The sequence below is a fragment of the Cyprinodon variegatus genome, unplaced genomic scaffold, assembly GCF_000732505.1.
Source record: "Cyprinodon variegatus isolate N-32 unplaced genomic scaffold, C_variegatus-1.0 Scaffold290, whole genome shotgun sequence".
Classification (NCBI taxonomy): Eukaryota; Metazoa; Chordata; class Actinopteri; order Cyprinodontiformes; family Cyprinodontidae; genus Cyprinodon; species Cyprinodon variegatus.
In genome coordinates this window covers 135,287-147,253 of record NW_015150743.1, presented here as the reverse complement: position 1 = coordinate 147,253, position 11,967 = coordinate 135,287, and the positions used below count along the sequence as shown (strand labels likewise).

The window sequence follows — 11,967 nt, the reverse complement described above, 5'->3', positions numbered from 1 at the left end:
GTCGGTACCATAAAAGAACCGATGTTCGGTACCCAGCCCTAATTACAATTAGAAAAACTTAAAAAACAATCCTCTGGACTTTGTTTCCAGGTTTGATGTTTGGCTTCCCATCCAGGAAGCTTTTTCAATTCAAAAATGTCAGAAATAGCGTTGAGTTTGAGGCTTTATACAGTAGCCCAATAAAGCCTTGTTTCGGCTTAGGAAACATGCAAATTGAAACGAATGAATGGGTCCGCCCCTTTGGAACTGTTTCAATTTGCATGTTTTGTAAGCTAAACCAAGTCCAGTGGATTGTTTTTCAGCTTTTTAGGAATGACTATGACCTGGATGACTGAGAATCTTCACCAGCATAATGTGTTATAAATAATAACAAATACTTGGGTTAAAGTAATGCAGTGCTGTTTCAACATTCAGAGTTCCCAAACTACTTTTTCCATACACTGTGTGCAGGGTTTAATAATTTAGCACAAAAATGTAACCACTAGGGAGAAAAATCATATCATTGCAAAACACAAATACAATTACCTTATAGCAGGATTGACGAATATTTCAGTGAAAGGAGCCAACCTGTGGAATGGCCTTCTTGGAGATATGAAGATTGACTAGACTGTCAAAGCAGCAGCGAGGCCATGTCATATGAAATGTATCACAGTGTATGTGTGTATAGACGGCAACATTAATCCAGCAGCTTTAGAAAGACCCAGGAATGTAAAGAAATAGCATCATGAAGACTAAGAAACAAGGGGTAGATCATAAGGAAAGCTTTAAAAGCAGGACGTAAAACAGCTTCCTAATCTTTGAATATGCCATAAATCTCTGTTTCAATGCATCTAGTTAGAACAGTTCTTTAAACTGGACAAATACAAGGAGAGGAGCATCAATCTAAACTGACCTCATGGAAGATCTGGAGATCCATCAGTAAGAGGAAATAAACTGCAGACAAGAAAACTATTCACTGTGCACAGTGTTATCTTTTGAAAGGGTGAGAAGAGAGCTGTCCTGTTTGCACTTTGCAGGTAACATGGGTAAAGACGTCTTGGTGACAGACCGAAGCTAATCTTTTTGATCTTGTGTGAAAAACATGGATAAAAGCACCATTCTACTTCACTAAAAACACCACTGTCACAGAGTAACATGGTGGGGATAGTATGATGCTGTGGGATTTTTTTTCCAATGCCTGTGGTATGGAAAATCTGCCTAAAACGCTGGCATACATTAAGTACAGATAAGTTGTGGGTACGCTTTGTGTAAGTTATGAGCACGCTCAAGCAGGCCAACATACAGCGAGTACGTATGCCTGCCTATGCCATATGTGGGCCAAAAGTACAGGTAAGTTATCAATCGTTGACATACGTTAAGTTCAATTTGTTCATAAATCATAGAGTCCAGCTTATCCAAACCTATGAGTAACTTCTCCAGACTGCATCCCCATCATAATGTGTGCGTGAAGGTGAGTGTGTTAAATCTCCCTGCGTTCACATCCATGACCAACAAACTTCTGAGAAGACATGACTCTGAATCTGCTGCGACTTCTTTCTTTTTATTTATTCTGGGTTTTTTTGGGGGTGGGCAGATTGCTGCCCTTGAGGGGACCAACAATGCATCTGAGGGGAGCAGCTTTAACTGATGCTGCTGAAGCTGCGTATATATATATATATATATATATATATATATATATATATATATATATATACACGCCCAAAAATCAAAAGAATATACATATAAAGTTTAGCGTATGCCAGCGTTTTAGGAGATTCTGGGACGTTGGTCATATGCTGGCTAAATCAGCAAGTTGTGACAGGGCCCTTAGAGGATGCAGAAGGTTTTAATTAGAGATTCACCCTCCAATAGGACGCTAAACAGTTTTCTGTAATAGATTGGCCCATTAAAGCTGAAGGGGGAATCCACTTGAGAATTTTTTGCATGACTTCCAAATAATGTTCACAAATACGACCCATTCAGTCTGACAGAGCTTCTCTACTTTGCGAAGAAGAGCGGGTAGAACATTTCAGCGGGTAGATTGCTTACATAGTGCAGCAACAGATGTTTCTACAAAGTATGTTGCTCAGGGTTGAATAGAAATGTATGCTAACATTTTCAGATCATTCTTTGGTTAAAAAGTGCATACCCTGAAATCGATGCCAACTGTAGAGATGAAACTTCCAGCTAAAAAGGCTCCATCCTTAAAACGAACCAGCAGACAGGTCTTTCCCACACCTGAGTCCCCCACCAGCATCACCTACAGCAGACACACAGAATATTATGGTTATTCACTTGATAAACAATGATTTGCCTTGATTAGACATAACATTTAAAATACTAAAAAGTTTCAAGGGTGGCATCTTGATGCAGATAGATGCTGTACAGTTGTTGATTTGGGATTTATAATCAATATCACTCACTACATGCATAATGCACCGGCATTCCCTTTGAAGCCCATTATGATAGTCTCTGATTTGCATTTTACACTTCTAATCATCTGCATGTTCTGCCATTCCTGTTTATCATCATCGAGTTTATCAAATGCTAAAACCCTGTACAGATGTTTAAAATCAACACTGCTGGCTTCATCAGACAAAAACATTCATGGCTCTCACTAGAAGAGTTCCCATAATATTACATTTTAAAAGGGTGAATGGACTGGTGATCAGTGCAGGCCTTGATTGACTTTTGTCTGATAAATGCTGGGATTAGAATGTGCCCCCCCCCCCAACAAGCTGTTGATGGGACTAAGGGTTTTAGGAAATGAATGTCTGAAAGGGTATAGCTGATTTATGTGTTAGATTTGTTTAAATGCTCGTTTTGCGACTGAGTAATAGTTTAAAGCTCAAATATCTGGGTATTTGCAATTGGCAGCAGCAGGTTTGGATCAGTGGTTCTTCAGCGAGCACCAACCTAGGACTAGTCTGTGCTTTTGGGTTATCTATCTCTACAACAGGGTTCATATTGATGCACGAACACACTTGGCATAGTTTGTGTACTTCCTTTCTTCTGAAGTAAAACATGTGACATTTGAGGTTCATTTTCATTAAGTAATGCAAAAATAATACTAGTAACAGCTTAGTAGGTGATGTTGATAGCCTGCACCCCCCCCAAATGTTGCTGTAATTGATAAGAATGAATAGCTTTGCCCTGGTAGATAAGACCGGTGGATTTGCACACATCAGAAGTTAACCAAATTAAATTAGGGCCCATCAATCTGTGCACATCTCCTGTATACCCCACCTGTACCCACTGAAGCCCCCATAGAACCAATGTGTTTTTATTGGAATGAATTCCAATACCATTTACCTGCTGAATGAAGAAACTGGTTATTAACCATTAGAGAGTAGTTCTTCAACAGGGGGTCCGCGACCCCCAGGGGGTCCGTGGAGGTACTGCATGGAGGTCATGAAAGTTTTGGTCAATTCGCTTTTTTTTTCTTCTTCATATTCCCCCCTACAATTTTTTACGCTAATTGAAACCATAAATTCAGCACACTGTAGTAATTAGATGAATGGAGGCTGAAGATGTCTTTCAGTCATTAATGCACACATTCAGCGACACACAGGAGCTCTTTCAAGCTGGGCACCGTTTCATTCACAACACCTGTCCCATCAACCAGGAATCAGAAATACTTTAATAATCCCAAAGCAAAATTATTTTCATTACATGACTCCATCTGTAATAGAGGGACTATTGTACCAGTTTGATAGAACACTATTTCATACAATATCTATAATTAAGGGGTCCCCGCTGCATCTCGCCATCAGTTTGGGGGTCCTTGGCCTGGAAAGCTTTGAGGACCCCTGCAATAGTAAAAATTAAAAATGCTTTTTTTTATTCTTAAAAAGGTAGACATTATTTTTGTCTCACTTCTCCAATTTGCATTAATTTCTTTTGAATTATATGTAAAATCTTTAAGATATGTGGTTCATGCAAATATGTAAACAAAAAATGTGAATCTGGACAAAACTATCTCCTTTCTTTACAGAGGAATGGAAAATTTAGACGAGTGGTGCATTAAAAAAATTGAAAAAACAACCAAATTTATGTGCATATTATGGGGATTAAGATATATGATGATGGTGAGCCACTGCGGGCTGTAGAGGTGCAGTAAACATATTTTATAAGCTGGACTCCTCCCGCTCTGCAGTTAATTGATCTCATTAATTATGGAAACCCGTCTCCATCATCCTCTCTGGGTTATTGCGCTGGACTGTGGCGCATTAAACTGAGATTAAGCTGCAAAGACGGCATTCATCTCTCCTAAACCAAGGAATACCAATGGCTGATCATGTTTTAGCGCACGCAAAAAAAGAAACAAAACAAAAAAAACAAAAAAAAAAACAGATTGACATGAAAACAATCGGAATAATCAATTTAGATATTAAAAATATAAAGACAGCGGGAAATTAAAATATACGATATAAAGTAAATTGAACTTGTTTTTACTCCAAAGGAGTAAATTAATCAAGCAAAATAAATCTAAACAATTTGTGTTTAACTTTCTGGTACAATAACAGCTTCCATATGTCAGCATTATAAAATGAAAATGCCAAGTATTATTTCCTTAAATCATTTTTACACATTATAACGGATGTTTTAAAGGTAAATGGAACCTTACAGGGAATAAAAGCCGTCCGCGTGAAGCTTAATTAGTGGAATTTACAGCTGGAGAAACTCGCACGTGCTCCGAGACTGGCGCTTTTCCCAGCGCGAGCGTTCCTGGTGGCTTTAAACCCTCAGCAATGCTCACCTTAAAGGCGATGTCGTAAAACTCGCCGCTGTTGCTGATGGAGGGTCTGCTCGGGTAAACCAGCGCGGAGGACGGAGCTCCAGCGGCGGCCAGTCCCTTTGCTGTCCGCCCGCTGCTGGGAGACGGCTTTGGGCTCTTAGAGCTCCCTTTACCCTTCGCTGCCTTCTTTCTTGACATGACTCTAGGAGACCGAGGTTAAACTTGTAAAGTTCGAGCGAAGAGAAACGTGAAGTTTCTGGTTTTCTAGAGAAACAACACACACTTTCCCCGCGTTAAGTTGTATCTGCTGCGCTGTTGAGGAAGGAGAAGTTCACCTGTGCGTCAGAATCATGGATGGACGTAAAAAAGCGTCATAGCTCTGAGGAGGAGCAGCTGCTTAATTACTGTCTTTGCCCTGATGAGGGTCTGTAGACCCAATGCCAAAAAATACACTTGAAACAGAAAACTATGAAGAGTCTTTAAGGTTTTTATTTATAAGTGTTTATTTCAATACCAGAAAGCAGCTCGTTAATTAATGTGAACCAACATCAGGTACATACTGTAGCGGCGGGTAGAAGGTGCATTATTTTGGGACACAGTTTTGGTTTGTTTGGTTATTTCCTTGTCATTCTGTTTGGTTGTTGCTCATATTGTCTAATGTTTGCATTTGCCTCAGTTGAAGGTGTTGTGTGTGTGTGTGTGGGGGGGGGTGTTAAGAGCATGTGAGTTTCTGAGTGATAAGGCTGTTGTGTTTACTCAAGTGTTGTGCCGCACCCTTAACTGAAATTGAAGGACAAATAATTACCTTAATAACACTAACTTACTAACTAATTAACTAACTAACCAACTAACCAGCCAGCCATAAATCAATCAACCAGTCTTGATTGTGTGTTACACTTTTCAAAGTTAAAATACTATAAATTAATATTCCCTCTAAAAAAAAAAACTCAAAAATGTAAAACTAAACTACTTTAAATGACATTTCAACATATACAAACTATATTAATATATACAAATCAAATATTGATTATTCCAAATGTTTTACTATAAACAAATCAAATTTGTTCTTGAAAGTGTACATCTTTAAAATCAGAAACCATTTTGTTTATATAAAATAAAGTAGGGTCCACAATACATAATTTAACTTACTTTAATATACAAATACTTGCATATACTGTAGGCCAGGGGTCACCAGTATGGTGCCCTCAAGGACTTCATAGGGGCCCCTCAGTCTTCTGAAAACAACATCTCATCAGTGGGCTGTTTGAAATGTTATTTTATTCTGTTGCCCTCATATCATTTATAGAGCATTTTAATATTGACAAAGTCTAAAATAAAACCAGGAATTAAAAGAAGCAATAAAAATATGTTTATAATGTATAAAGTTTAGGTGAAGGCTGACCCTTGCAGTTCATGTGTCACATTGGTAACCCTTCCTATGACTCAGTACCGTTAAAGTAGCCCTGAGCCTTAAAAAGGTTGGGGACTCCTGCTGTAGGCTATTAAATGTTGGCATTTCAAAACTAAAAATGTCCTTAAATTAAGGTATAATGCAGGATGTTGTTTTTCTGGGTGGATCATCAAAATAAGTGGTCCTCCTAATTGTCAATCATTCTGGTGATGTTTTGGTAAGGCTGTCCCACGTTCTGTGTCTAAAGGTTAGGGATTACTTCCCAGCCTGAATGAGAATACGCTATACAGTATGTCAGCCATCGTCATTATGGAAAATACCCAGGATCAAAATTGCACATGAATATCTACTCATGCTGTAATTTGTACTGGAAAACTGGAAACATTTGCATCATTAAGCATTCTCCCTTGTTGTGTTTATAGCCTACACAATGCTTTAACATATATACACTCACCGGCCACTTTATTAGGTACCCCATGCTAGTAACGGGTTGGACCCCCTTTTGCCTTCAGAACTGCCTCAATTCTTGGTGGCATAGATTCAACAAGGTGCTGGAAGCATTCCTCAGGGAGTTTGGTCCATATTGACATGATGACATCACACAGTTGCCGCAGATTTGTCGGCTGCACATCCATGATGCGAATCTCCCGTTCCACCACATCCCAAAGATGCTCTATTGGATTGAGATCTGGTGACTGTGGAGGCCATTTGAGTACAGTGAACTCATTGTCATGTTCAAGAAACCAGTCTGAGATGATTCCAGCTTTATGACATGGCGCATTATCCTGCTGAAAGTAGCCATCAGAAGTTGGGTACATTGTGGTCATAAAGGGATGGACATGGTCAGCAACAATACTCAGGTAAGCTGTGGCATTGCAACGATGCTCAGTTGGTACCAAGGGGCCCAAAGAGTGCCAAGAAAATATTCCCCACACCATGACACCACCACCACCAGCCTGAACCGTTGATACAAGGCAGGATGGTGCTTTCATGTTGTAGACGCCAAATTCTGACCCTACCATCCGAATGTCGCAGCAGAAATCGAGACTCATCAGACCAGGCAACGTTTTTCCAATCTTCTATTGTCCGATTTCGATGAGCTTGTGCAAATTGTAGCCTCAGTTTCCTGTTCTTAGCTGAAAGGAGTGGCACCCGGTGTGGTCTTCTGCTGCTGTAGCCCATCTGCCTCAAAGTTCGACGTACTGTGCGTTCAGAGATGCTCTTCTGCCCACCTTGGTTTTAACGGGTGGTTATTTGAGTCACTGTTGCCCTTCTATCAGCTAGAACCAGTCTGGCCATTCTCCTCTGACCTCTGGTATCAACAAGGCATTTCCGCCCACAGAACTGCCGCTCACTGGATGTTTTTTCTTTTTCGGACCATTCTCTGTAAACCCTAGAGATGGTTGTGCGTGAAAATCCCAGTAGATCAGCAGTTTCTGAAATACTCAGACCAGCCCTTCTGGCACCAACAATCATGCCACGTTCAAAGTCACTCAAATCACCTTTCTTCCCCATACTGATGCTCGGTTTGAACTGCAAGAGATTGTCTTGACCATGTCTACATGCCTAAATGCACCGAATTGCCGACATGTGATTGGCTGCTTAGAAGTTAAGTGTTAACGAGCAGTTGGACAGGTGTACCTAATAAAGTGGCCGGTGAGTGTATATATTCCTTTAAAAATTATATCACCATTTAATTTCTTTTTTTAATGACCGTTATGATTTAATTTTCTCAGATGCTCACTAGCAGTCAGCTGATGCATGTGATGCATCCTCTTCTTCCTGGAGCAGATGAATAAGGAAGTCTTGCCCAAGTAGGAGGTCAGGATAACAAAAGCACTTGAACACAACACGCTGGTAATTTCCACTTAATAACTGGAAAGGATCATCTTTAGCATGCCACATGAAGTCAGCATGAGTTGATTGAAATCTTTTAGGAGCCGTCCAATGCATGCGCTATTATTATTTCCGTAACCATGACCACAAAAGACATGCTCTGTACAGCATGGCTGACTCATTTCTCAAACATTTACAGTGAGTGTTTAAAGGAAAATCTGCAGATAATTTTCTACTCAGTCCATTTAACATATAGGTCTTAATTTTTTTTTATTTATTTTTTTTTACATAATTTGAGGTTCATTCTTAATACAACAGAAGGTATGCTCCTCTTCTGAACACATTTTCATTGCAGGGCACTTTGTTTAAGTCATTTCCTAATCCTACCACATCTGCTTTGACTTTAAGTATAACTGGAAACATCTCAAGCTAAACTGCTTAATGATGAGAAGTGTCTACAACATACAGCAGAGTTTGGGGCCTCAAAAGAGATTGTGGTGAGATAGAGAGCCCAATCTGTAAGCAAACCATTAAAGTCCCATAAAAACCAGATAGAGAGGCTACAGGGAAATGTATTTGCTGTCTGGAAGCGGAGAACACAGCAAACAAGCATGCAGATCTGTTTGGAGGGGAGGCTATAAAAGAAAAAAAAAAACCTTGCTGTGCGATTGATGCATCAAAACCGATGAGGTGGAGGTCATACGGCCATTTCTGACTGCTGCTGCATCAGGGTTGGACTCAAACTGATGGAGGATTACTTTGACCGACTTGTTCTGCTTTTGACTAGATTCATTTTTCATGTTTTACAATTTTATGGTAAGACAAAGATGTCTTCTTATATAAAAACAACTCAAATGATAATATATAAAGTTTCTTTACATCATATTGAAATCTGTATGACACTAAAGTCTAAATCAGGCCCAATTATAGATTTAGGTTACCTACATATTAAATATCTATATGCATGTGCTTCAAATGGATGGGCTGGCGACCTGATCAGGGTTAACCTGCCTGACGGATGGATATATTCATATGAACAATTCCAGCTGGGATCAGACAAATCTGGTTGTTTTATGTCTAGGTTAAAATGAACCCTGGCCTTCTTTAAAAGGAAGCAGGGTTAGATAGTGAGCAGGAAATAATCAGGTAGCCGGTAATTCAGCCATTTGATGCTGATTTGTTTGACATCCCTCCAAGTTACTGCTGCTGTCTCACATAAGAATGTTTTGGATTAACATCACCACCTGCTGAGCTCTTTTGGTACTGCACCCTTACCTAAGGCCTAAAGGTGCTCAAAATGTTTTTTCTTTGCCTTTTTAGACCATGGATGCCCATGAATAATTGATTTGTTTTCAGTTTTTTTATCAGTGCAAATTCTACAAATTTATCTTAATAATCAATATCCAGTTTTTACTTTTCTTATTAAAAAGTTCTTTAACACAACTAGACAAGCAGCAGATTCTAGATCACTGATAGTGATCTAAATTTGTCTCATCAGAGCTGGTCTGTTTCTTTTTGCAAACCCTTTTTGTTCTGAAGACCAACACGATTGTTTTAGTGCATTATAATTTGGGGGCCATTGTGTTTTTAAAGTGAATACTTTAAAAACACATTCTTGCAAGCAGTTTTTACAGCTTTTTACTTGTGGTATTGTGCTTGGGGGGAAAAAAATCTGTTTCCCAGATATAAAAATATTGGCAGGAAAGATTAATCAAATCTTCTGCCTTAATGTGAGGTCGGTCACTTGAAGGGTAAACCATTGTTATGCCATGATTTCAACCATGTTTCCCTCCACTGGTTAAGGAGATTTCAGTCATTCAGTTACTGAGTCTAACATTACTGTTTTTCTCTGTTTTTCTCCCAGGTAAAAAAAACACCAACATATTTCAAAAAAACTTATTTAACAGATTTTATAACAAGGTAAACTTTGACAATCCATTTGTTACTGAAGCATTTATTCATACCACAGAAAGCTAGTTTTCAGCACTGTAATCAGGTTCCAGCTAGAATGGGTATGAGTCCCTCGTTGAGGAAATAAAACAAGGCGATCGCTATCATGGTGGGATTTTATCTTTTTTAATCTTTCACATCTCGATGTTAACTTTCAGGTGTTTCCTCAGGATCTTTTCATAGAAACACAAGTGATCAGAGCAGCAGGCAATGCATGTCAAACTGTAAGCTTAAAAACCTTCACATTGTTTGGGTATCATGAGGTCTTTAATGAGGGAAGGTTTAATTCAGCAGTTCTTGGTCTATGTGATGTCATCAGCAAATAGTGTAACTGTGGCTCCAAACAGTTAAAACCGCTTTACAGTGAAGACCCGTGTCTCAGTCTGTCTTATCCCTTGTGGCTTCAGCTCCTCTTTGATGGGATATGTGGGTGAGGCCAGTTCCTGGACTGGAAGAAGCCTCTGAGTCCTTCCAGGTCCACAGCAGGGAAATAAGCTCCGATGCGTTTTCTCAGCCACCACTTGCCCTGCGCTGCGCTGGCACTGCCCGGTTGTGTGAACTTATACCTGAAGTGTTCCCCTCGAACCCATCTGATAGAAGGACAAAGTAGAAGCATAGAGGTAACATGATGTCACAGATCCATTTGCTTTTGATTACTAATGAGGATCAACTTAGAATAAAATGCCTGGAAGTGAACATCTGTGAGATAGTATAAAATATACAACTTAGTATTTTTCCTTCAGCTCTTACCAGCCTCTACATCCTGCTGAGAAAGACATTCCCACAGCATGACGCTGCCACTATCGTGATCAAACTCAGACTCTTTATACCAGTCAGGCGACATCCAGAGGTTGTTAGGTACTTTGACTGCAGGGTATCAGAGTTCAGACTCCCCATAAGCTAAATAATAATTGTTTCAATTTGTCACAAAAAAGACAAATAATGAGCTGTAATCCATGTTTACCTTAATTTTCGGACTATAAGCCGCACCTGAATATAAGCCGCAGAAGCTAAATTGCATGATTTGTACATATACAAGCCGCACCGGACTATACGCCGCAGGTTTTTTTAATGTTTAATTACCATATGGTTGGTGCACAGAGAGGATTGTCTGGAAAGAAGCAACTGTTTGGGGAAGCTCCTATCTATACATTTCAACACAATTGAATTGAGACAATTCTTCCTGCTGGCGTCTCCAACGTCTCACCATTGACTCGTTGATTCTAAGGTTACGTGCAGCGGTTCTATTTCCTTCGTTTACAGCCAAATTGACTGCCTTTAACTTAAAAGCTACATCATATGCATTTCAACGTTTGTTTTCCATAATGAGGGTGTCACACAAACTGTATTGCGCTCGCAATGTCGGTCTTTCTCGGAGTCCGCCTTCCCGCACGCGCGGCTACTTGTGTGTTGAAGCAAATGTGACGTCGACATGGTGGACGTCACATTTACGTCCATAGATAAGCGGCATTGTTATATAAGCAAGTTATATAAGCCGCAAGGACGAAAAATGGTCAAAAAATGGTGGAAAAGTTGCAGCTTATAGTCCGAAAATTACGGTACTCTCCAGTTTGAGAGAATATATATGCATCTCTCTCTCGCTCTCTCTTTTCTCTATTTAAATAGGTCTGAATTAACTCCTTGTTTGAAACATTTTTTTCAAATACTTGGAAACCCATTACAAATTTTATTTCCGTTTTAATTTAATTTTAGTTTTTTTATTTTTATTTTATATCTGCTCTCTTTTTCTATTATTATTAGAAGAAGACACATCATTAAATAGAAATAAAGAAAAATAGTATTTTTTTTTTATTATTGCAAATGTCATTTATAATTAATTCCACCAGGGGGAGCCTGAAGGCAGAAAGTGATTTGCTCAAAAGAGGTGAAATATGCGTGTGATGCTTGTGTGTTTACCTGGGGGGCTCTCTGCCTTGGAACGGGTTGTAGTCGAGCAGTGAGAGGACAGTGCTGTCATTGGACAGCAGGCGTCCTGCTATGTGGATGATCCACTCGCTCTGCTCATAGGTCTGAACAAACAGTTATTCCAGTT

The 11,967-nt window shown here is 39.5% G+C and overlaps 2 protein-coding genes across 2 annotated transcripts in view; both read right to left on the bottom strand.

Moving 5' to 3' along the window:
* The window catches only part of LOC107090310 (ras-related protein Rab-26-like), a 129,308-nt gene extending 124,264 nt beyond the window's left edge, over positions 1-5,044 (bottom strand). Inside the window, exons 1-2 of the mRNA XM_015383623.1 lie at positions 4,739-5,044; positions 2,129-2,239 (exon numbers count right to left, since the gene is read on the bottom strand). Coding sequence (XP_015239109.1) covers positions 2,129-2,239; positions 4,739-4,915 — 288 coding nt within the window. The 5' untranslated portion in view covers positions 4,916-5,044. The remainder of the gene's footprint in view (positions 1-2,128; positions 2,240-4,738) is intronic.
* A 5,014-nt stretch (positions 5,045-10,058) lies between these two features.
* Positions 10,059-11,967, bottom strand: part of lmf1 (lipase maturation factor 1) — a 25,209-nt gene continuing 23,300 nt past the window's right edge. The window contains exons 10-11 of the mRNA XM_015383628.1: positions 11,832-11,944; positions 10,059-10,504 (exon numbers count right to left, since the gene is read on the bottom strand). Coding sequence (XP_015239114.1) covers positions 10,318-10,504; positions 11,832-11,944 — 300 coding nt within the window. The 3' untranslated portion in view covers positions 10,059-10,317. The remainder of the gene's footprint in view (positions 10,505-11,831; positions 11,945-11,967) is intronic.